This window comes from Furipterus horrens, unplaced genomic scaffold, assembly GCF_987537825.1.
Source record: "Furipterus horrens unplaced genomic scaffold, mFurHor1.1.pri manual_scaffold_17, whole genome shotgun sequence".
In the NCBI taxonomy this organism is placed as follows: Eukaryota; Metazoa; Chordata; class Mammalia; order Chiroptera; family Furipteridae; genus Furipterus; species Furipterus horrens.
In genome coordinates this window covers 30,292,546-30,319,849 of record NW_028327187.1, presented here as the reverse complement: position 1 = coordinate 30,319,849, position 27,304 = coordinate 30,292,546, and the positions used below count along the sequence as shown (strand labels likewise).

Genomic DNA, 27,304 nt, shown 5'->3' with positions numbered 1-27,304 from the left:
AAGAATTGTGTTTGTATATTTTGATTTTCCCAGGGCTTCCCTGAAGTACTGCTGTGAGATGCTTGCCTTTGTTTTGCCTAACTCAGAACTCTCAGGATGGAAAAGCACCTAAGCAAAGGGAATTTCCTAAAAATTCTTGAAAGGCTAATGAACAATTTGCTCTCACAGTACTTGCTTAAGTACTTTCTGTACTTGTGTTTTAATTAAGTTGTTAGGGTAACATTGTTTAATAAAATTATATAGGTTTCAAGTGTACGATTTTGTGATACATCTTTATGTTGTATTGTGTGTCCACTAACCAAAGTGAGATATTCTACCATCACCATATAGTTGACCCCCTTTATGCTTTATTATCCCCAACCCCTTTTATTTAAGAAAATGTTTCCCACAATGTGTTTAAACAGATAGTCTCCCATCTTTTCTTCTAAGTCTTAAAGTCTGACTTTTTATGTTCTTGCACATATGAAATGTAGATTAATTGTTAGGTATAGATCCAAATTTTTTCTCAATTAGATTAAGATCTATTTCTATACCATTTATTGAAATGTTCATTATTTTCTTATGGATTTTTAGAGCCACATTGTCAAATATCATATTGTCTTTTACAGGACTTCCATCTTATTCTGTTAGTCTATTTGTCTATTATTGTGTCAATAGCACACTGTGTTAGTTACTATTGCTTTATAATAATTAATGATTTCAAATAAGACATCTCTATTGTCCTAGTTTTTCTTTGAAATGTCTTGCTTCTTCTCAGCCATTTATTCTATAAGAGTTAAATACAGAGAAAAAATAAAAATTTTAAATATTGTATTCAATCTATACAATACTTTAAATATTGACATTTTATGATACCAGTTCCTCTTCTTTAAAAAACAATTTTTTCAAACTCTTGATATTCAGATCCAAGTTATTCACATTTGTAAGTAAATAGCTGGAGCTATTAAAATGATTATTTATGCCACATTATAACTCCTTAATACACTTAAGTTACTTTATTTGATCTAATTCATGTCCACCCTTACTCTAAAGGTATGTGTAAATAAAGGCTGTCTTTGTTGTCTAAATGAGGAAGAAAGATAATGGGTATAACAATAAATGGGAAAGAATAAATTTTATTTAACATTTACAAATATGTTTACATACACTTTGCATGCAGCATTCATTATTTTACCTTTTCCATAATCTTCTTTTCTGCCTTCTGGGGAACATCCTTGGAGACCTCTTCTTACTTTAATTTTTTAGTTTTGAGGGCTGCACATCACTGTCCCCATGGTAAAATCATTTTTTGTTGTTGCTGTTTTTTGCTTTAAAAGGGAGACTAGGGTATATGTTGTGTCTTTGGGGGGATCATATGAAGTATCATCATTCATTAAATTATTATTTAGTTGCCTAATCTAGATCTAGAAATCTGGCCCTGAAGGGTCAAAGAAAAGGTAATGAAGGAGGGTACAGCATAGAAGGAAATTTTAATATAGTCAAGCTCTGAGCATGTTCAAATGTTGATGGAAAGTTTTAAGTCTGGAGGGCAGTACTGAAATTAATGAAAGTGTATACTTTATCCAACAGAAACTGAAATGCAAAAGAAGTTGTTGTTATTACCATATGTTTGGTATATATGTATATATATATGTATTGCCAAATGTTAGCTGCCATAATAACTGTGGTAAATTGTATAACTATTCAGGTAGTATTTATTTTACTCTCCTCACAATTTCAGAGATGCTGAACTGGGTCATGTGACTCACTTTAGCTAATCAAATGTTTTTGTGTGGTTTGGGTAAGTTTCTTAGGACTTTATTTCCCACCACGAGAAGAACATTCTCAGGGGTAGCCACTGGTTCCAGATTGAGAAGACAACCCACTGACTGAAACCAAGCCCAAACAATCTAGCCAAGCCCAAACAATCTAGCCAAGCCCAGCCAAATTTAGCATAGTTAGGAAGTGAAAAATAAATGGCTCTTTTTTTAAGTACTGAGTTGTAGAGATTGTTAACAGCATTATTATAGCAAGGGATGACTAAAGAAACAGTTATCCATATTGCTTGGTTAAAACATGTAGTCCCACATGTAGAGCACATTAATTTTATTTGTTTATTATTTTTTCTCTTACAAAATGATACTTATACAGTTAGGATAAACTTCAGCTGCATGTGATAGAAATGTAAAATAACAATTGCTTAAAGTAAGGTTGAAAGTCATTTTTTTTTTCTGTTAATGCAAGCAAACAACCAGAAATACTCTTGTAACTGCATAGGCATTAATGACTGAGGCACCTTCCAGCTTTTGCTCTGCCATCCTCATCATGTAACTTCCATCTTGTGATTCAAGATTGTTGCTTAAGTTTCAACCAACCACAACATCCACAAGTAAGACAGTGGGGAGAAGAAAGGCAAGAGTATAATATGCATTCTCCCTCTAATAAATCATTCTAGATGATGCATATACTAATTCTACTTACATCACATTTGCTAGACTCGTTAACATGGCCAGTTGTCTGCAAATTACACTGGGATTCTGGATAATCACATATTTGGTTATAATTTAAGGTTTCTATGATGAATGAAAAAATAAAAAGTGTATATTATGGAATTACAATCAATTGCTGTTGGCTCATGTGGCAACTCAATTATCCATGTGCACACTTTTGCCTATGCATAAAACACATTCACCTCCTTCTAGTGTTATAGACATCATTGCTGTTAATCAAATATTTATAGCTCTCCTTTTACAGGCCATTGTAAAATCACATTCTTTTTATCCCTTGCTATTGGATGTGCTTACTTCTGTCCAATTAATTATGAGTAAAAGTTACATGTATTTATTACTATCTAGATCATTTAATCACCAATATAAGACTATGGAGAGCTGTCAATGCTTCTGCTTTAGTGACCAGAATCATGGAAGCAAATGACTGTTTCATCAGCTGGAGTCCTGAAGCATGTATAATAAATACAAACTAGGGCCCTCCACTAACCTACAACAGTGTTTCAAGCTACTGGTGTTTTGGGGAATTATTTGTTACCACAGCACAATCTATGTCACCCCAACTGGTAAACCAAGGAAGGGAATTTCAAATGTTGTATTTAAATATTATATAAAGTGTAAGATTTATTGGTGATGTATAGTGCTTTGCATCACACCTAGACATAGCTCTTCTTTACGCAGTAAGCTATATACTAAAAGATGAATAATATTTTCCTTCCCAAACACTCAATAAATGATGGTGGGTTATAAATAAATTAAACCCAATAAAACTTACATTTAGAAAGCAGAAGAGTAAAGAAGCAAAATTTACTATTCTTTATGTATTGCTAAATTTATTTGGAGAAAAAGTGTGAAAGATTTAAATGTTTTGGTTATTCCACCTTGAAATTTATGGTTCTGCTTTCTAGAAACATTTCCCTTGTTCCATGTTTTTCTCGGTTTTTCGGTTTTGCCTTCTGAGAGATAAACCTTCATCTACTAGTCTCCAAGACCAAATATGAAGTAAGTATTACACAGGATTTACTCTTTGGGATCTGTAAAGACTTTATCAATTTTGTACTCATTCAGTTTTGTAATCTCAGTAATTTTAAGGTTAATTTTTCACAGGTTTTTCCTGGTCAGGTTCAGGCTTTCTTTGGAGATTATAAACACACACACACACACACACACACACACACACACTCGAAGTCTGTCCAAGAAAGTCCAGCCATTGTTTTATTAACTACATTTTATTGATTATGCTGTTACAGTTGTCTCCTATGTTTTTCCCTTTGCCTCCATCCTCCCAGTATGCCCCTTTTCCTGTAGCAATCTTACCCCCCATAGTTTGTGTTTGTGTGTTGTACATGTAAGTTCTTAGGCTTCACCCTTTCTTATACTATTATTAACATCTCCCTGTCTATTTTGTACCTACCAATTATGCTTCTTAATCCCTGCACCATTTCCCCATTCCTCCCCCTTCTCCCTCCAAGTGATGACTTTCCAAATGATCCCATGCCTATGATTCTGTTCCTATTCTGGTTGTTTGTTTAGTTTGCTTTTGTTTTTATTTTTTAGATTCCATTGCTGATAGTTGTGAGTTGTTGTCATTTTAATGTTCTTAGTTTTGATCTTCTTTTTCTTAAATAAGTCCCTTTAATATTTCATATAGTAATGGCTTGGGTGATATACTCCTTTAGTTTTACCTTGTCTGGAAAGTACTTTATCTACCCTTGCATTCTAAATGATAGCTTTGCTGGATAAAGTAGACTTGGTTGTAGGTCTTTGCTTTTCATCACTTTGAATACCTCTTGCCAGTACCTTCTTGACTGCAGTTTCTTTTGGGAAATCAGCTGATAGTCTTATAGGGACTCCTTGTAGGTAACTCTCTCTTTTTATCTTGCTTCTTTTAAGATTCTCTCTTTATCTTTAACCTTTGGCATTTTAATTATGATGTGTCTTCGTATGGTCCTCTTTGGGTCTAGCTTGTTTGGGACTCTCTGTGCTTCCTGGACTTGTATGTCTATTTCCTTCACTAAATTAAGAAAGTTTTCCTTCATTATTTTTTCACATGTTTTCAATTTATTGCTCTTTCTCTTCTCCTTCTGACACCCTTATGATATGGATTTTGGTGCATTTAAAGTTGCCCCAGAGGTTCCTAAGCCTCTCCTTGTTTGTTTAAATTGTTGTTTCTTCATTCTGTACTGGTTGAATTTATTTCTTCCTTATGTTTCAAATCATTGGTTTGAATCCCTGCTTCCTTTCCTTCACTATGTGTATTGTCCTTTGTTTCACTTAGTATAGCCTTCACTTATTCCCTTATGTGTTTACCATACTCAATCATGTCTGTCAAGTCTAGGAGCATTGTTATCATCAGTGTTTTGAGCTCTTCATCTATTAGGTTGGCTATCTTCTCATCACTTGTTCTCCCTCTGGAGCCTTGATCTCCTCTCTCTTTTGGTCCATACTTCTCTGTCTCCTCAACTTGATAGCCTCCTGTTTGCCTCTGTGCCTTAGGTAGAGCCATTGTGCCCGTTATGTTGTAAGGGACAGAGCCTTAATTATTAATCAGTGCAGGGTGACCTGTTTCACTACATTGTGGAGCTGTATGTGGGCGAGGGGTCTGTCTGGATTAGTATTGCTTTTTTATATCTGTGTTTGTTGGACTTCCAAGCAGTTCAATTTTTTGTAAGTTCTGGTATTTTTTAGTTTTGAGGAAGTTGTATTCCTTCTTATGGTTGTGGAAGGAGGTGACATGTGTCTACCTACATCTCCATCTTGGCTGGAAGTGCCTAGGCATTGTTAATATAATTAGAATGGTTTTTGCAACATCAATGAAACCTGGCAGCCTAGGATGTATGAACAATGAGGACTTCACTATACTAGTCAGTGGGGCTGGTAGACGTCAGCGATTGAGCATGTGTACTGTGTGACCATCACATTCAAAATGACTAAGCAAGTAGAGCAAGAAATCTGGATCAAATTTTGCATTAAGCTTGAAAATTCCTCCACAGAAATTATTTGGATGATTCAGAATGATTTCAGGGATGAGTGCAGTGCAAATAAAAGTATGGCACAAATGCTTCAAAGATGGTCAAGAATCTTTTGAAAGTGATCCACATTCTGGAAGACCTGTAGCAAGCAGAACACCTGAGACTATTAAATGTGTATGGGCTGTAAGCAACAAAGATTTATGTGAGGTCTCAAGGTACCTATGTTGAAGGGGATGGAGGCATCATTGTCCTATGTACAATGTTTCTTGTGTCTTGTATCTTCTTCAATCAATGTCTCTATTTTTTATAGCATGTGGCTGGATACTTTCTGGACAGGCGATATATATATATATATATATTTCTATTTGCTTATTATTAATTTATTAGCACACTTTCAAAAATAAGTATATTCACCTCGGTAAGGTCACAGCTATTGGATAATTTTCCCTTTGAGTCATTCATCATGCAATTTTTGCTTCCAGTTCTTAAGTATACAGTTATAATTCTATCATTTTTCTTCAATATTGTTCTTAAATTTTCCCTCACTTCTATCATGTGTTGGATTGCATACTTTCTGTACGCAATAAAATCATCCTTCTTAGTTTATACTTTAGATTTTTTACAGAGCACTTCCACCAGAAACCTCTTGAAAAAGGGTGGATAGAAGACAGTATTTTTTGAGACACTGCACTTACAAATGACTGTTTCTCTTCCACACTTGATTGTTTTATTGAATCTGAAATTATAGTTTGTTAAACCATTTTCTTCAAAACTTTGAAGGCATTGTTCCATTTTTCACTAGGTTATAAAGCTGCTGTTAGAACTCTCAGTAATTGTATATAGATTATTATTTGTATTCTCTCTAGAAATTTTTATGACCTTCATTCTTGGTAATTTAAAATTTTATGATTATGTACATCAATTTGTTTTTCATTAATTGTTGTGACAATTGGAGGACCCATATGACATGAAATTTCATGTTTTACTATAACCAGAAATATTCTTACATACTTTCTTTATTGTTTTCTTTCTCTCATTGCTTCCTTTCTCCTTTATTTGAAACTATTTTAATTAGACATTGAATCTCCATTGGCTAGGAACAAAATTGTTTCTCTCTAAAATTCTTATGTTAAAACCCTCACTCCCATGTGACTTTAATTGGAGATAGGGCCTTTAGGAGGTAGCTAAGGTTAAATAAGGTCATAAAAGTAGGCGCTTATTCCATAGGACTGATATCCATAGAAGAGGAGAGAGAAATCTCTGTATATTCATAAAAAAGAGGTCATGTGATCACAAAGCAGAAGGAGGCTGCATACATGTCAAGAGAAGGGGCCTCAGAATAAAATGTACCTCACAGCTTCTAAAACTGTGAGGTGAAAATTTATGTTATTTAAGATAACCAGTCCATGATATTTTGTTATGTCAGTCCTAGCAGAATAATATACATTGACCATTCATTTTTATTTTCTTTTTCAATATGCAGTTGTTTGCTTTTTCTCTTTCCAAATGTTTTAGTCAGAAAGCTCCAGAGAAACAGTACCTATAGACTGAGAAGTCTCAAAATCTTTAGTCAGCAAGTTGGAGACTCGTGAGAGACAAGGGAAGAATTGACATCTACAAAAAGCCAATTGCTTTTTTTTTTAAGTTTGATCCAAGGCAGAATAAAAAAATTAATGTTAGCCTCAAGCAGCCAAGTAGGAAGACTTTCTTCTTATTCAGCCTATTTTTTTTAATTCAAATCATCAATTAGTTGAATGAGGCCCACATATATTAAGGAGGGCCATATGCTTACACAGTCTATTGATTCGATTTTTTTTAACTTTTCCAGAAAAAAATATATTTTATTTACTTTAATTTCTAAAAATAGTTTATATATATGTATATATATATGTATATATGTAATTTAATTGTATTTTTCCATTATGACATATCCCCCTATACCTACCTTCCCACCCCCAGAATCACCACACTGTTGTCAATGTCCATGGGTCTTTCTTCCTTTTTGCTTGATCCTTCCATACTCTAACCCCCACACCCAGAGTGTCAAGCTGCTCTATATCTATGAGTCTGCCTTTATTTTGCATGTTAGTTCAGTTTGTTCATTATATTCCACATACGAGTGAAATCATATGGTATTTGTCTTTCTCTAACTTATTTCACTAAGCATAATGTTCTCCAGATCTACCCATGCTGTTGCAAAGGGTAGAATTTTTTTTTATGGCCGAGTAGTATTCCATTGTTTAAATGTCCCATAGTTGTTGCATCCACTCATCAACTGATACACACTTGATTTGCTTCCATATCTTGGTGACTGTACATAACACTGCCATGAACATAAGGGTGCTTATATTTTTTTTGATTGGTGATCCCATATTCTTAAAATATACTCCCAGAAGTGGGATAGGTGGGTCAAACAGTAGTTCCATTTTTAATTTTTTTGAGGTATCTCCATGCTGCTTTCCACAGTGACCACATCAATCTGCATTCTCACCAAGAGTGCAAAAGGCTTCCCAATCTTCACAGTTTCAACAGCACTTGCTTGTTGATTTATTGAAGATAGCCATTTTGAGCGATGTGAGGTGATCTCATTGTGATTTTAATTTGCAATTCTATGATGATTAGTGACATTTAACGTCTTTCCATCTGTCTATTTGCCATCTTTATGTCCTCTTTGGAGAAGCATTTGTTTGGGCCCTTTACCCAGTTTTTAATGGGATTGTTTGTTATTTTGGTGTTGAGTTTTATAAGTTCTTTATAAACTTTGGATATTAACTTCTTATCAGAAGTATTGACATATATGATCTCCCAATCAGTGGGTTTTTATTCATTTTGTTGATGGTTCCCTTTGTGGTGCAAAAACTTTTAATTTGATATAGTCCCATTTGTTTATTTTTTCATTTTTTTCCCTTGCCTGAAAAGACATATCAGAGATTGCTATGAGCAATGTCCAGCATTTTACTGCTTATGTTTTCTTCTAATATTTTTATGGTTTCAGGTCTAACATTTAAATCTTTAATCCATTTATAATTTATTCTTGTGTGTGGCAAAGAAGATGGTAAAGTTTCATTTTTCTGCATATATTTCTCCAATGGATAGATTTCCTAGACAGAAAATCAACAAGGAGACAGTGGCCTTAAATGACACACTAGATCAAATGGATTTAATTGATATCTACAGAGCAATAGATAGATATTCCAGACAGAAAATCAGTAAGGAAACAGCCATCTTAAATGACACAGTAGCTCAAATGGATTTAATGTAATCTACAGAGTATTTCATTCAAAAGCAGCAGAATACATACTTTTTAAAAAGATTTTTTTTTAAATTTATTTTTAGAGAGAGGGGAATGGAGGGAGAAAGAGAAGAAGAGAAACGTCAATGTGTTGCCTCTCATGTGCCCCCAACTGAGGACCTGGCATGCAACCCAGGCATGTGCCCTGACTGGGAATTGAACCACTGACCCTTTTGTTTGCAAGTCAGTGCTCAATCCACTGAGCCACACCAGGCAGGGCAGAATATGTATTCTTTACAAGTGCACATGGTATATTTTCTAGGTTTGATTACATGTTAGGATGCAAAAAAATTCTCAATAAAGTTATGAAGATTGAAGTCATATCAAGCATCTTCTCTGACTACAACGTTGTGAAATTTAAAATCAATCACAAGAAAAAAACTAAAAAGTATGCAGAAACATGGAAGCTAAATAATATGCTATTAAACAATAAAAGGGTCAATAAGAAAATTAAAGTTGAAATCGAAAGATTCCTTAATAGCCAAGTGCTGGAAACAACCTAAGTGCCCATCTGTAGATGGGTGGATCAGAAAGCTGTGGTACATTTACACAACGGAGTACTATGTAGCAGAAAGAAAAAAGGAACTCCTACCATTTGCAACAACATGGATGGGACTAGAAAGAATTACGCTTAGCGCAATAAGCCAGGCAATGAAAGACAAATACCATATGATATCACCTAATACAGGAAACTAATGAAAAACACAAACAAATGAGCAAAATTGAACCAGAGGCATGTAAACAAGGAGCAGACTTAACAGTGACAAGGGGGTGGGTGGAGGGAGAGAAGGGGGGAAAGAAGGGGAATGGTCTAGTCAAAGAACATGTATAAATAACCCATGGACATGGATAACGGAGTGGGAATTGACTGTGGGAGGAAGGGTGGGCAGGGTGGGGGGGCAATGGAGAAAAAAGTAGGGAAAAAGAAGTAAGAAAAGATTCCTTGAAACAAATGAAAATAAGAACACAGCAACCTAAAATCTGTGGGACACAGCGAAAGCAATCTTAAGAGGGAAATTCATAGTATTAGAGGCCTATCTTAAGAAACAATAAAAAACTCAAATAAGCAATCTAACTTTACACTTAAAAAGACATGAGAAAGAACAGCAAACAAAGCCCAAAGTGAATAGAAGGAATAAATGAAATAGAGTGAAAAAAAACAAGACCAGTGACTCCAAGAGCTGGTTCTTTAAAAGATAATTAAGATTGACAAACCTTTAAACAGACTCATTAAAAAGAGAGAGAGAGAGAGAATACCCAAATAAATAAAGTCAGAAACGAAAGAGAAGAAAGAACAACTGACATCAAAGAAATACAAAAGATTTTGAGAAACTATTCTGAACAACTATATGCCCACAATTTGGACAATCTGGATGAAATGGATAAATTCCTAGAAGCATGAAACCTTCCAAAACTAAATCAGGAAGAATCAGAAATATTAATAGGCAGATTACACTTAGTTAAGTTGAAACAGTAATAAAAAATCTTCCAACAAACAAAAACCCTGGACCAGATGACTTCACAGGTGAATTTTACAAAACAATGTGAGAACTAAAATGTCCCCTTCTCAAACTATTTCAGAAAGTTCAAATGTTAACCTCATCCAGAAACACCCTAAAGGATACATCCAAAATGATCTTTGACCAAATGTCATTTTCTGTCCCTTCAACTTGACACATAAAATGAACCATCACACCACATTATTGACTCTACTTCATCTTCCACATTTTGTATTTCTTTGTTTTGCAATCACATTTTTCTCTAAATATCTTTTATACAGATAAAACGACACTAATTAATGCAGTATATTTTCTTAAGTCTGAGAGAATATTAATTATGTTTGAATTTTTAGCTGCTTTCTGTGTTATTTCTATTTCCCCTGAGGGTTAATGACTGTTTAAAATCTATTTTTATTATATTATATGTTTTCATTAAATGTTTGCTAACCCATGCTTCCTATTAAAGTTTATGACTGAGGCACTAAGAAACTGAAAGAAAGTTCTGTGTGAATGGATAATACTTTTAAAGGATATATTCCACTCCAGGAAAAGAAATGTTTAATTGGAAAATCCGTATTTTACTTAAACTGTAGGGCAGTTTTTCACTTTGCAAGACATTTTGCTTTGCATATCTCACTAAGATATAAATGTAGCTGCCAAGGCTCTCAGAGCTGATTTGAGGAGCTAAGGGTTTTATGCTTCATATTCAGGTATTCTACTAGTTTTGCATGTCAGTCCTTACTTGTGGCTAAACTTGACATTTGTTTCTTTTTCTTTTTTTAGGTAGTTTTTTTCTTGTTATGGGAATTTTTAAGATCTCTCTTAGCAATTTTCATATATGCAATACAGTATTCCTAACTATAGTCACAATGTTTTCTGGGGCATAAAACTAGTAAAAGAGTAGTTATATGGTTGCATAGTGAAGAGTATGAAATCCTGACAGTTTAGCTGTTTGTTTTACAGACTAACAAAAAAAACCCTATTTTCTTCACCTCATACTTTCTTTATCCTGATTTATTTTTAGCCATAGCTAACATAAATATATGAATTTATATTTATCTGTTCTCTATTTGTATTGTTTCATTTGTCTGTCTTATTCTGTTAAATATATGCTTTGTAAGGGTAGGTACCTTATCAGTATTCCTTACTAATATGTCTTCAGTTTTTATAACAGTGCCTGGTATCTAGTATTGTTAAATATATTAATGTTCTATATATAATGTTCTATTATATACCTGGTTGGTTTGGCTCAGTGGATTGAGCGTCGGCCTGCAAGCTAAGTGTCGCTGGTTCGATCTTCCAGTCAGGGCACATCAGAGAAGGAAAACTCTGACTCCAAAAAACCTCCGCTGCCTTGTGGCATACCTCTTCAGGGGAAAGGCTAAGGGAGTAAACCCCGACAGAAAATCCGGAGCCGGAGTCCCTAAGGCGGTTTGACGTTGTAGTCAACACCGGCAACTCCTGCGGCGCACCTGAAGCCAAGCTGTATTGACTCCGTCTTTCCCTTGGACCCTTCAGCTGTGAAGAGAGGGGGGGTCTGCTGCATGGGCAACAGCAGACCCTCCATATCACCCAGCCCAGGCTCTGTAGCTTCAGCTTCATTGGAGAGGACACTCCAGCGTCATCGCAAGATGTCGATTCAACACGGGAGGAGACAGATACCGTGTCACTCCCGAGTCGGACTGCACAGCCAGCCATTCTCGGCGGTGCAGATAGACTCGTAAGAAGCTACACCATCGTCTCTCGAGATGGACGGCTGCCGACGACGAATGTTCTATTATTTTTTAGGTGATAGTTTTCAGATGAAAGGTTGTACTTTTGTTTGGTAATTTTTCAATCGTGATTATCTTGTTATTTTTGTTGGAAATTAGTGTGATTATCTCCTTTTCCTCATAATTGAGAAATTTTACTTAGTGAGTTTGTATGGTTGCCTTCTTTAACTAAATTCAATTGTTTGTTACTCCATATCTACCCTCCATTTGTCTTTACTTTTATTAGAACCCTGGAAAACTGACTTCCACTGACTATCTACCTGGTTTGCTCCCTTGTCCTCTGACTTTTGGTTGACTCGAAGCTATAGAAGTCACAAGCAAAACTGGAAGGATAAGAAGAGAAAAATATCTGAGTATTTATTTTCCTGGGTTTCTAATGGACTAACAAGCTGGCAGTGGCTACATTCCATTTTGGAAGACCATATTTCCAATTAGGCAGCCTACAGGCTTAAGCTAATGTATACAATATGCCATAATATACCATGTACAACATATATGAAGATAAATTTACAACTCAATTAGAATGCGTAGCCTTTATGGGCAACAATAATTCACCAATCAATTACCATTGTTTAGGCAAATGAAAAGAAGAAGCTTCAATATCATGCAAATTATGCTTCTGGTCATGAGTTAATACAATTACACCTGAATACTAAGTGAAAAATTTTCAAATTCTTTATTGCTAAAAACTAAATTATTTATTACCAAATAATAATTTTATTAAAGAAGAGACTGCACTTAAAATTATAAAAGAACAAAAACTAAATAATTATTAAGCATTATATAACAAAATCTGCACGGTTTAGACAGAGTAGGGTTTAAGGAAATTTAGAGCCTTATATATACATACCAACAAATAAGAAATAATAGAGACAAATGAAACAAGTATTTTAATGCATGGCATACATTCGAGTAAACATGAAAGAAAGAAATACTAATTATAGGGCAGATTTAATAAGAGAACCACAAAAAATGACAATAAAGCAAAAGAGAAAATTAATAAATATGATTCTTAAAATCCTTTAGAAGAGAGTAAAACCTCTAATAATAATGATCAGGGATCAAAAATAAGGTATCAATAAATAGAAAAGAAGATGAAAAATGTACAGACACTACAGTATTTAAACCATATATTATAAACAGCAAAAAAATAATTTTGAAAATGAGCTCTCTTTCTCCGCCATAGTGGTCCGTGAGGTCGATTGTTCTTTGCCATGTCTTCTCACAAGACTTTCAGGATCAAGAGGTTCCTGGCCAAGAAACAAAAGCAGAACCGTCCCATTCCCCAATGGATTCGAATGAAAACTGGTAATAAAATCCGGTACAACTCCAAGAGGAGACATTGGAGAAGAACCAAACTGGGTCTATAAGGAATTGCACATGACATTGGAGAAGAACCAAACTGGTTCTATAAGGAAGGGCACATCAAAGATGGCTCATATAGCTCATATATTTATGCTCTATCCATGTTCTCTGCCTCTTGAAATCACTGAAAACATCACTTACTGTCTGAACAGTTTGGTGTCTTAATTGGGAAATTATTGGAAACGTCATTTTTCTCGATTTTTTTTTCTGCAGTGGTGTGTTGCTTCATTAATAAATGTGAGGCCATCTGAAAAAAAAAAAGAAAATGAAATTACTATACTTCTGTAAAAAATATAAATTTCATAGTTAAATGTAAATATGATACTTGAATGTTCCCAACATTATTTTAGAAAATGCATGGCAATAAAAAACTGCCTCACCATATAATATATAAAATAAAAGTGAAGGCAACAAAAGTCTGAGTCTATATGGTCTTAACGGAAGAGTTAAAAACAGCTTCAGAAAGAGAGTAATATGAAGATTCCAAACTCATTTCATGAGGCTTATTTAACCTAATTTTATTAATATACAGTGACAATTTTTAAAAGAATAAGAAAAAAGTCACAAAGTACTTCATAGGCTCATATTGATCAATACAGATGTGAAAATGGTAAGTAAATAACACATGACTAAATTCAACATTAAATTTAAAAATGTATCTTGATGAAGTAGGAGTTATACCGAGTAAGTTAACTGGACTCATAATCATAGAATCAAATCAACATAATTCACATATTATTGAACCAAATGAAAAGAATGACTACATTTTTTTTCTCAGAGAAATCTTAACAAGGAATACACAATATTTTTAATGCGCTAATACCAAAACCCTGTTAAAAATAAAAATCTGAATAAAAGAAAGTATAACTGATATTCATGGATAGGACAATATTTTATATGTAAAATTTTTTTCTATAACCCATAAATTGAATTTTTCTGTAAATTTTTGTTTTATAATTAATTTACAGTCATTGAACAACAAATCCCCATATCATTCTGCTCAGTTCCTAGTAATAACCATTCTATTTTCTATTTCTATATGTTTGACTATTTTTAAAATTTGTTTCTTTGTTTGTGTATGTTTTATTGATTATGCTGTTACAGTTGTCCCAGTTTCTTTTACCTTTGTTCCCCTCCACCCAGCAACCCCCTTCCATCCAGCAGTATCCCCTTCTTAGTTTATGTCCATGGGTGGTGTATAAAGCTCTTCTCAACATCCCCATGTCCATTCTGCACCCTCCTACTATGCTCCTTAATTCCTGTACCATTTCCCTCTCTCTCCCTGCTTACCCCTCACAGCTGACCTTCCTGTACATGCTCCACACACCTGTGATTCTGTTCCCACTCTGGTTCTCTGCTTAGTTTACCTTTGTTTCCATTCCTTAGCTTCTATTGTTGATAGTTGTGATACTTTTTTCACTTTAATGTTCATAGTTTTGATTTTCTTTTTCTTAACTTTTTTTAACATTTCATATAATAATGGCTTGGTGATGATAAACTCCTTCAACTTTGCCTTGTCTGGGAAGCACTTTCTCTGCCCTTCTATTCTGAATGATAGCTTTGCTGGGTAATCTTAGTTGTAGGCCCTTGCTCTTCATCACTTTGAATATTTCCTGCCAGTCCTTTCTTGCCTGCAAAGTTTCTTTTGAGAAATCTACTGACAGTCTTATAGGTACCCCGTTGTAGATAATTCTCCTCTTCTTTATTGCTGCTTTTAAGATTTTCTCTTTATCCTTAACCTTTGGCATTTTGATTATGATGTGTCTTGGTGTGGTCCTCCCTGGGTCTAATTTGTTTGGGACTCTGTTTCCTGGACCTGTATGTCCATTTCCTTCCCCAAATTAGAGAAGTTTTCCTTCATTATTTTTTCGCATAATTTTTCAATTTCTTGCTCTCCCTCTTCACCTTCTGGCAACCCTATGATTCAGATGTTGGCACATTTAAAGCTATCCCAGAGGTTCCTAAGTCTCTCCTCATTTTTTTTCAATTCTTGTTTCCTCCTTCTGTACTGGTTGATAATTTATTTCTTCCTTGTATTCTAAGTTGTTGATTTGAACCCTAGTTTCCTTTCCTTCACCGCTTGTTTTGTGTGGATTTTCCTTCATTTCACCCAGGATAGTCTTCATCTTTCCCTGTTCTGTTTAACATTTTCTGTCAAGTCTGTGAGCATCTGTATTACCAGTACCTTAAACTGAGCATCTGTTAGATTTGTTACCTCCTTATCTGTTAGGTGCACTATCTTTTCATTGCTTAGTTCTGTCACTGAAACCTTGATCTGCCCCCCCTGCCCCCCCCATTCTGGGCCATACTTCTCTGTCTCCTCATCTTGACAGCTTTCTGTGTTTGCCTCTGTGATTTGGGTAGGGTTGTCACACCTGTTACATTATAAGGGGCAGAGCCTTAGGTATTCCTTAGTGTTGGCAACCTGTTTCACTAAATTTTGGCATTATATGTAGGGGAGAGGTCTGACAGGGAACAGTGCCAGTTGCCACCGCTTTTCCAGGAACTTTTCCCACTTCCCATACTAAGCAAGCTGCCTCCTTTCCAAGGCTGGTAGCGTCTACCTTCACCCCAGCCCCCACTGGCTTTCACAGTCAGAAGCAATGCAGTTCTATTTTTCCTGGCACTGGAACCACAAGCTACACAGTCTGGTCTGGGACTGGGATCTGTCTGGTCTGGGGCTGGGATCACTTCTTGGGTTTAAAATGTATGTGTTTTTCACCATGGCTACAGATGCTGTACTGCTAGCTATGGCCATCAGCCACCACTGCCTGCCAAGCGCTGCCCCCACTGCCACTGCTGCTTTCCTCTTACTCTCCATCCTGGCTCTGCCCCTCCTACCTTTCTGGCTGATTATTTTTTCTGTATTTCTTCGCTGAATTTTCCTGTAGTTTCGATTTTCTGTATTTGCTGTTTTGTTTTGCTTTTTTAGTTTTGAAGCGATTGTAAATTCCTTCTTAGTTGTGAGCAGATGCATGTGTATTTACACCTCCATCTTAGCCAGAAGTCTGTTTGACTACTTTAGATGATTTAAATAAGAGGATTCATGAGTATTTGTCTTTCTATTACTGAATTCATTTTGAATAATTTCTTCTAGGTGCATTCATGTTGTTAAAAATGGTAAGATTTCCTTTATAAAGGCTGAATACTATTCCAATTTTTTATATTCCACATTTTCTTTTTTATTTTACTTCATTGTTGTTTAATTATAGTTATCCCAATTTTCTCCCTATTGCTCTCCCCTGTGCCCCCCAACCCCCACTCCCACAGTCAACCCCTATGCCACATTTTCTTTATCCATTCTTCTGTTCATGGACATTTGAATAATTTGTGTATGTTTACTATAGAGAATAATGCTACTATAAACATGGGAATGCAGATATTTCTCCAGTGGGAATAAATAGTATTGTTAAAATGTCCATACTACACAAAGTGATCTATAAATTCAATGCAATCCATATCAAAATTACAAATATATTTTATATAAATAGAAAAACAAAGCAGAACTTCATATGAAACCACCAAATAGCCAAAGCAATATTGAGCAATTAAAAAAAAACAAAAAACAGATGGAGGCATCAATCTTTCCAATTTCAAATTATACTGCAAAGCTACAGTAAACAAAACAGTATGGTACTGGCATAAAAATAGATATATAGGCGAATGGAACAAAAAAATAACTGAGAGATAAATTCAAGTATATACAATCAATTAATCTTTAACAAGAGTGCCAATAATGGGGGAAAAGATAGTCTCTTCAATAAGTAGTATTGAGGAAACTGGATACCCATATGGAAAAGAATGAAACTGTACCTCTTTTACCATACATGAAAAGAAACTCAAAATTGACTAAAGATTTAAATGTAAGTTCTGTAACCATACAATTCCTAGAAGAAAATATATGAAAAAAGCTTCTTGACATTGGACTTAGCAATGATTTTTTAAAAATATGACACTGAAAGCACTGGCAATAACAACAAAACTATATAATAAGGACAGAGTGAAAGGCAAAGCTGGAAATCAAAGTAAATATCTGCAAACAATAAATACAACAAAAAGGTTAATTTCCAAAATACATAAAGGAACTCTTATACCTCAATAGCAAAAAAGTTAATAACCAAAATTTTAAAACGAGCAAAGGACTTGAATAGACAGTTCTCCAAAGAAGACATACAGATACTGAGGAGGTCTATAAAAAGATGCTCAACATGACTAATCTTAAGGTAAATGCAAGTCAAAATCACAATGAGATCTTCTCTCACATCTGTTCGAATGGCTATTTTTTTTAAATTAAATATGTGATGGCAAGGTTGTAGAGAAATTGAAATCCTCATATACTATTGGTAAAAATGTAAAATGGTGCAACCGCTTGGAAAATAGTATGGAGGTTCCATAAAAATTAAAAACAAAACTATTGAAAATAGAACTACCAGATGATCCAGAAATCACACTTCTGGTTATATAGCCAAAAGAACTGAAATTAAAAGCATGGCTCTTAGGATCCATTTTCAAATCCTCTCTCATCCCACTATTAGCTGTGTAATATTGGGCAAGTAATTTAGCCACTCTGCCTTAGTATCGTATCGGCAGCCGTCCGTCTCGAGAGACGATGGTGTAGCTTCTTAGGAGTCTATCTGCACCGCCGAGAATGGTTGTGCAGTCCGACTCGGGAGTGACACGGTATCTGTCTCCTCCCGTGTTGAATCGACATCTTGCGATGACGCTGGAGTGTCCTCTCCAGTGAAGCTGAAGCTACAGAGCCTGGGCAGGGTGATATGGAGGGTCTGCTGTTGCCCATGCAGCAGACCCCCCCTCTCTTCACAGCTGAAGGGCCCAAGGGAAAGACGGAGTCAATACAGCTTGGCTTCAGGTGCACCGCAGGAGTTGCCGGTGTTGACTACAACGTCAAACCGCCTTAGGGACTCCGGCTCCGGATTTTCTGTCGGCGTTTACTCCCTTAGCCTTTCCCCTGAAGAGGTATGCCGAAAGGCAGCGGAGGTTTTTTGGAGTCAGAGTTTTCCTTCTCTGATGTGCCCTGACTGGAAGATCGAACCAGCGACACTTAGCTCGCAGGCCGACGCTCAATCCATTGAGCCAAACCAGTCAGGACTATCTGCCTTAGTACAAAAAGGATAATAATAGTAATTACTTAGAAAGTTTGTAATTGATGAGATTAAATGATTTAGTATTTGTAGTATTTAGAACAACAGTACATGATAAGTACAGTGCCCTGGCTGGTTTAGCTCAGTGGATTGAGCGTCGGCCTGCGAGCTAAGTGTCGCTGGTTCGATCTTCCAGTCAGGGTACATCAGAGAAGGAAAACTCTGACTCCAAAAAACCTCCGCTGCCTTGCGGCATACCTCTTCTGGGGAAAGGCTAAGGGAGTAAACCCCGACAGAAAATCCGGAGCCGGAGTCCCTAAGGCGGTTTGACGTTGTAGTCAACACCGGCAACTCCTGCGGCACACCTGAAGCCAAGCTGTATCGACTCCGTCTTTCCCTTGGATCCTTCAGCTGCGAAGAGAGGGGGGGTCTGCTGCATGGGCAACAGCAGACCCTCCATATCACCCTGCCCAGGCTCTGTAGCTTCAGCTCCACTGGAGAGGACACTCCAGCGTCATCGCAAGATGTCAATTCAACACGGGAGGAGACAGATGCCGTGTCACTCCCGTGTCGGACTGCACAGCCATTCTCGGCGGTGCAGATAGACACTTAAGAAGCTACACCATCGTCTCTCGAGACGGACGGCTGCCGACGACGACATGATAAGTACAATATAGTTATTTGCTATCTAAAATTTTGCTAGTAATTAAGATGAGTAAAAAGGAAAAAGGATTCACGGATGTGGATAACAGTGTGGTGATAGCTGGGGGAAGAGGATATAAGGTGACTGAATGGTAATGGAAAAAGTACAATAAAGACTAAATTTTAAAAAGAAAATGTTTCCTTTTAAATCAGATACTGGATTTTAAAAAATGATAATGTATTAACAGCTTAAATCAATTCAAGACACGCTTTCCAGGTTTTCAATTTAAAAGTCTAAAAATTAAATATTTACATTTATATTTCCATATTAAGTTACAGTTAATTTAATTGATATGTTTGGTATAAATATATACCTTAAATATTGCTTGCTGTAAATCAGAGTGAATTTGAGTACAGAGCAATCATGAATTTCAGGAAAAAAAAATCTCTGCAATTGCTAACAGAATCAAAATGGCAATCACAATATGCAATTTAGGCATTAAAACCTAAAGCAGTAGTAACCAAAATAAGAGGTTTGTGACACTTTGCACTTTATTAGTTTCAGTTTTGTTTGTAGAAATGAGAAATAGGTTTTATAAAATCAAAGAACAAGTTCATTAATTAATGAGACATATTAATATTTGGTAAATGCAAGAATTAAATGTTTTATCTCTTTCAAAGTAGCAGATATATTGATTTATCTGATAGTAAAAACAATATATTCTATTTGTAAAAAACATTGAATAATCAGAAAATTATAAGATACTGTATTATCACCATTCATTTCACAACACAGTGCTAGCCATTATGAACATCATGTATATTTATCCATACATTCATCTATGTAAATAGATGTTTCATTTTATTTTACATTTCAAAATAAGTTTTGTATTGTAGGGCCCCCTTTCTAATAATATAGTTCAGATATTTTCTGTATCAGTACATAAAGTTCTAAAGTGTAATTTTAGTGACTCTAATGTATTATAGTTAATTATGTATGGATGGGTATTCGGTCTTTTATTTTAATCATGTTATATTATGACTTTTTAAGAAATTCCTTCTACACATCATTTGTAAAGCTGTAATTTTATTTTCTTAGGAACATTCATAAAATTCAAATTATTGATATTTGTCTATGCACAGTTTTTAACTTATTATGCAGATAAAAATTGTTTTCTAGAAAAATAATTGTCAATATCATAATTAATGTTTGCATCCATTTTCTTGAAATTTTGCCATTGAAAATTCAATAATTTGTCATCTTTATGAATTGAATAGAAAGTGTATATCCCATTGTTGCTTAATTTATATCTTTATTTTTATTTTTGAATTATTTTTCAAGCAATTTGTCTACTCTATATATTCTAATTAACTGCTTTTTTAATTTTTAACAATATTTATTAATTTTATAATATATACATATATGTTCATTAAATATCCCAGCGATACAGAAAAACAGAAAGATGAAAGTAAATATTCCAATTTCACTCCCTACAAATAGTTATTTCTATCATTTATTAAGCATCAAATATTGTATCTTTCTTCATACATACAGATGAGTGACTTTTAGTTAGGAGTAATGAGGAATTGTTCCATACATGCTATATTTAAATATAATTATTCAGTTTAATTTTATTTAAGTTTACCTAGCATACAGAATGGATCTACAAGAATAAATCTGAAAGTATTGCTGAATTTCAGATAAATGTTCCTTCACATTAAGAGATAGTTATTTCTTAAAAGAATTCATCTGAATTATTGAAAAAACAAATAAAAAATATTTTAAAATTGTAGTTTCTTTGTTCATGCACAGAAATATTATTTTTTACATTGCTTTGTATTCATCAACCTGTTTGAACTCTGATTAGTTACAAATTTGCTTGGTTTTTTTTTTTGTTTGTTTTTAGTTAATGATTATGTAATCGGATTAAATTCTTTCCTTTAGTTCTTATGCCATTTGTTTATATTTGTTGTTTCTCACTGCACGCTCTAGGAAAATTCTTTCAATGTTGAACTGTAGTTCTGATGGCAGACCATCTTTTCTTACTCCAGGTTTTAATGGAATAAAATGTCTCACTTCTGTGACAGAGACATGCAATGTATTCATCAAATCACTTACCTTTTCTGCTTTTCTGTATACTGTATACAGAAAACTATATTCCCAAGCCACTTTGCAATTAGGTTGAGGATATGTAATTGGGTTCTAGCCAAAGGATATGGGCTAAAGTGATGTAAAATGCTCCAAAGCCTGGCCATTAAAACTATCTCACGAGACCAACCTACTTTCCCTTTCCATGTGATACTAGTCCATAAATTTCAAATGTCAAAGCTACAGCATGAAAGTAGCTTGAGGGATACTGTCCTGGACAGCTACAAGAACTGAATTAGGATAGTCTAAATGAAAAACAATGCTTAAAACTACTATAATTTTGGGGATAATCCATTGCTGAAATAAGTATTTTCCTACTTGAACTAGAGTGGGTTCTATTATTTACAAATCAAATCTGAAAATATATGACCTGTTTTTGCTTTCTAACAGGCTGTGTTTTATTTTGTTTCTATTAAGAATATTTAATTCTATACAAAACATTTTTTATCTATTAGGTTGACCATATTTTTCCTTCAATTCATTAATGTTGTGAATTATATTACTGGATTTTCTAATATAAATTCAGGTTTTCATTTCCAGTAAACCCAGATCTTATTTTCATTATTTTCAAATTGTCATTGAACTGTGGAAAGAATATATGATCTCTACACAATAATTTCTCTGAAACATAATGAGAAATGTGTTATAGCCATAATCAGTTTTCATAAGTAATATATATGTGCTAAAAATGAAAGTAAATTTTTAGTTATCAGGTACACTGTTCTCTGTATGTCCCTACCTGTATTGTAAGTTTTGATAATTGGTATTAAACAATTTTTCTACAATAAACAAAAATGACAAATAAAAACAGACACTTGAGCTGCTTCCAAATATTGGCGATTGTCAATAACCTTGCAATCAGCATAGGGGTGTTTATGTTCTTTTGGATTAGTGTTTTGAGTTCCTTTTGATATATTCCCAGAAGTGAGATTGCTGAGTTAAAAGGCAGACCCATTTTTAATTTTTTGAAGTATCTCCATACTGCTTTCCACAGTGGTTGCACCAATCTACATTCCCACCAAAAGTGCAAAAGGGTTCCCCTTTCTCCACATCCTCGCCAATTTCAACATTAAGTCATTATTTTATTTATTCAATTTTTGTTTACCTTACATACACTTTGTTACTCACAATTCTTTTATATTTATAGTTCTTACATGATAATGTTCTTCCATCCTGTAGAAACTGTTTTAGTTTATTTCAATCCTAATTTTTTTTTCTCAAATGTGCCAAAATAAGTTTTCCCAAGTATTTTTTTCTGAATAGAATTTATTGTATAACTGAATCTGAAGATAGGCATCTTTTATGAATTCTGAAAAATCTTAAGGCTTTATCTCTTCAAATAATATTTTCCCTTATTTTCTCATTCTATCCTTCTAATACTCTGATTATATGTTTATCATTCTAATAACAATTACAAGAATTTCATCACTTTATTCTTCAACTCCTCCTTAGTATTGCTGATGTCTAGTATTTCTATAATGGCTTTTATTTAATTTCCTCAGTTATTCTAAAAGCAAGATGCAATCATTCCAATATCAGCAATCTCTATGGAACTTACTATCTTTTTAATACAGTTGTCTCTAAAGGTGCCTTATTTATCTATGTGATTTATTATTTACGTGTTTGCATATGAGGGAGTAGTATATAATATAGGTACCTTGGAAGTTTACCTGTAGAAATACTTGAGCCTGCATTTATTCAGAGAGATTGATGACCAGTAATTGCTTCTGCCAAATGTTAAACCAGGAAGAGTTTAAATTCTTGTCTTGTGTTCCTTGGACCATGCAGATGATATGCTCTGAAATGAAAACATTATGAGAAATTGCTTGTGGTTTTAGGGAGAATTTTTTCTCCCTCGCTCAGGATAGTGGTGGAATTCAATTATGTTTTTTTTGCTTTTTTCAGGCTTATTTTTCCCCTATTTTTATATTTTTAGTGTGTGTAGCACTTAAAGTGTGGCTTTATGCAAAGGTCTCCATTCTTATTTCATTATATGTGTGGGTGAAAGATCTTAACTTGTGTCACTCAAGAAGTCATTAGAACAATAAAATACATACACAGGATCATCGTATGTCTAAGAAAAACTCTATGTTATGCTTTTATTTATCTCTATGTTATCATTTCTATTTAATTTGTCTTATCAGGATTTTCTCTGTTCATTTGACATTTCGACTAGGGATTGATTGATTGTGTGTGTGTGTGTGTGTGTGTGTGTGTATTAGCAAATAATAATGTATTATATATAGACATATATACCTTTAACAATTTATTCAGAATTCTTGAAACCATGGAGCGAGTGTGTATGTCAAACTAATCCATTTACTATTTTGTGGTATGTGATTTCATCAGTATTTTATTTTTAAATGATGCATGCATGCATAATCTATAGTTCTGCCATATCAGGGCAACTACTACCTGCAATGGGTTCCCACCAGAAAACCCAAGAAAATAGACAAAATGTATAAGAAAAACAATTCTAAGATATTAGAAATAGCTCATTAAAGACTGTGATCACTGAGCAAAGGTAAACAAAAAAGGTGATCTCTCTTGTTTTCTGCCTTGTGACACTTTTCAGACTTTGAAGCACTAAAAGGGGATCTAAATAAAACATGACAGTCTAACTGATTGGGAAATGTATTGGTATAAAAGGAGTTTGTTGAAGGTGGATTTTATGTAAGTGTATTAGACTAGAGGGATATAGGTATATTTTGATCTTCAGAGATATGCATTGTCTTCCTTGATTTTTGTAAGCAAATATGTAGCTATGCAAATATAAAATAAAATTCCATGAAGCTTGCATCTACATTTATTATTAATATTGATCTGCATTTTATTCCATATATTGTCTGTGAATGATTATTATTTAAAAGCTATGGGTATTCATGAAATATTTCAGCGCATCCTCTTTTTTTCTACACATTTAGTGTTAATAGTAATGGTTTTCTAGCTCTTTGAAGGCTTTATTCCACTATCTTCTGGTTCCATAGTGGTTTTATTAAGTTATCTGTAAACAGACATATACTATTAAACCAGATCTCTCAAATAAATATAAAAATAAAACAATCTATTTCTAGTGGTTTATCATCTTTGAAAATTTTCATGGCTCTAATTCTAGCTAGCAATTTGACACCCTTGACCATGGAGTTGGAAAAATATGTGCAAAATAGGATTTGGTGTTTTTTTTTTTAGATGAATGATTTCATTTCATTCAGGCTAAAGTTTTTAGTATATATTTTTCTTTTTTTATTTGCTTTCCTGCTCTTTTTCCACTTGTATTACCTCTCATTGAATTATTTTCCACCAGCCCTTGGTGTGTAGCTTTCTGTACTTTTCTCCAACTGCTAATAAGCATATGGAAATGTTACATATATATGTATATGCATATGTATATATACATACTAATGTACTAACATACATATATATGGGAAAGAGCACTGTTTTGTTTACTAAAAAACGAATTGTATTACAAAAAAATTCTTTACATTTTACTTTTTTCCCCCAATAATATTTTGGAAAAATAACATTATATTAATGTAAAGAAATTTATGCATGCATAATTCATTCAACAATTTCTGTATTTATGACCATTAAATATTCTTAGTAATTTACCTCTAACAAAAAGAGGCTATAGATATCCTTTAAAGTAAAAACAAACAGAGAATAACAATAAGTAGCTGTGTTGATTTCTAATATTCCAATTGGAAATAGGTGCACTGAGTTTAGAGAGCATTAAACAAATAGTGATTTTTGCGCACATCTCTCCTCTTAATTAAGGACAACAGCTGTATCCTATTTAGTTGCGTGATCTCATAACAGAGTTTTATTCCAATCTGTCGTGCTAATTAAATACCAACTGAGTTAAAGAACAAACGTGCATATATGCGTAGCCCATGGACACAGAAAATACTGTGGTAAAGGCCAGTGTGGGGTGGGAACTGGGTGGAAGGGGGGAAAGGGTGGGAAAATGGGGGACATCTGTAATAGTGTCAACAATTAAAAAGAAGGTTCTGATGATCCCTTAAAGCAGGGTAGTATTCCTTTTACTTAACTCCCCTCTCCTCTTTGTACTTTTTCTCATGATTCTGTCTTTCCTCACTCCTAGATACATCAAAAATACCTGACACTTGATTACAATGAAGATTCTAGGGACTCTGCTGAGTTGAACAGTGGACATGAGGCTCAAGCACCTGCTTTTACTACAAACCCTGCAAGTGTATATAACCTCAACATATACCCCGAGGATTACTCAAGAGAAAACAATTGAAGGGGCTCATGGGACAGGAAGGGTGGGATAGAACCACTTAAAAAGATTCACTAATTTGATCAGAAATCACACTGGGAGCATCATAAATTAACTAAAACCCAAAATGTCATATCACTTTTATCAAATATCATGCTGAAGCCCATGGGAAGATTTCACCTTTATTCAGTGCTCCTGTGATCTGACACGTCAAGCTGTTCCTTGTGCTGTGGATTCTCTAAAAGCATCTTCTCTGAATGACATATGTCCCAAACTCCATGAACTCTGCAGAAGCGATCCACATCTGTTTGAAACTGCTCAGAGAGGTCATGATGGATGCACCTATCTATGCAGAGAAGCCCTTATCAGGAGAAGCTTTGATCTTGATGGGAGTTCCTCTGAAAGCCAGCTATTCCAGTTCTTTTATAAGTCTTTCCTCAAGCCCAGAGAAGAGAGTAGTGCCTCTAGACAGTACAATTTCTGAAAAGAGATTCTTCTGGATGTTCGTGTCATACTTCATAATGCTGCTAGCAACCATATTTGGGAGTCCTGGGCTGTGGATGCCCAGCTGGTAAGGTGAGAAAAGAATCTCAGGCACCTGGTACAGCTGGTCTCCAATATAGAAGACATTCCCACATAGCAGTTGGTATTTTTTCAGGAACTTCTCTGGCCCTTTATATAGCTCTTTCTCTGGATCCAAGGCCACATAGCAGAGCTTCTTTTTGATGGCATCTACTAAGTTCTTGTTGAGTATGTAAGGTAAAATATTCCCACAAGCAAGGAAGAGCTGGGTGAGGTGCTCTGTAATGTCCCTCCCTGCCACATGGAGCTTAGTAACAGCAAAGATGGGGACAGTGCAAGTAACTCCTTCCCCACTGTCCACCACAGGGCCTGTGAGAGAGGCAGAGGCATAGAGTGCTGCTACTGCATGTTTGGACAGGTAGAAGGCAGGCACACTGAATGTCTCAAACATTACTTCTGCCATCTTCTCTTGAGTCTTTCTTGGGTTCAAGGAGGGCTCAGTCATGAGTGTGGGCTGTTGACAGGATTTCACTCCCAGCTCCCACTCAAACAGGTATTTCAAGAGTTTCTCTATGTCATCCCATCCTGTTACCAGTCCACGCTCAATGGGGTAGTGCAAATGCAAGGCCTCATACCTGGATAGGGCATTTTCCTCCACAACTTACTTTTCCTAAGGTTTTGATAAAGGCATGTTAAAATGAAGATGTCCCATGACAGAACTGATGACATGATGGGGTAGAGTCTCTCCAGACAGGCCTGCTTTGCAGAGTCCTGATCCATTGTCAAAAATTACAGCTGGGATGTCTAGTATGTATGGGTTAAACATGTCTGCAGAATTTTCTTCTGAACTTCACCAAAATAAGCAACATTGGGCCAGTGAGTGAAATAATAGACACTTCTGGAAGTTCTAAAGCCATAAGATTCCAAAGTTGTCAAATTGTCAATCAGGTGAAACTAGCAGGCTGTCCCCAATACCCCAGAACATCCCATCTTCAGCCCATGAATCTTGTTTGGTTGAAGGTATCCCAGGGCCTGTGGAGGGTGTTTCACTGATGATGTAATAATGCCATCAAGGCAACAGTTGTCCTCAAAGAACATCAGGGGGATTTCAAGTGGTGGGGAGTGGGGTTTCTGAGATCCCGAGATACCACTCCTAACGTGAAACAGAGGTAGGGAAACTGTATCTATGGAAAGCTTTGATAACTCTGTAAACCTGAATCAAAGTTCTAACCTTAGAACCAAATGAGTAAACCCAGCTATGGA

At 34.9% G+C, this 27,304-nt stretch overlaps 2 protein-coding genes across 2 annotated transcripts; one reads left to right on the top strand and one right to left on the bottom strand.

Moving 5' to 3' along the window:
- Window positions 1-13,213: 13,213 nt before the first annotated feature.
- LOC149990770 (large ribosomal subunit protein eL39) lies at window positions 13,214-13,558 on the top strand. Its single transcript, XM_090264451.1, has one exon. It carries the CDS (start codon window positions 13,236-13,238, stop codon window positions 13,389-13,391), a length of 156 nt encoding a protein of 51 aa, XP_090120577.1. The 5' UTR covers window positions 13,214-13,235; the 3' UTR covers window positions 13,392-13,558.
- Window positions 13,559-25,757: 12,199 nt separating this feature from the next.
- Window positions 25,758-26,867, bottom strand: ACTRT1 (actin related protein T1). The gene is given in 1 exon segment (XM_090265132.1): window positions 25,758-26,867. A coding segment is annotated over 1 exon segment (1,110 nt).
- Window positions 26,868-27,304: the final 437 nt, after the last annotated feature.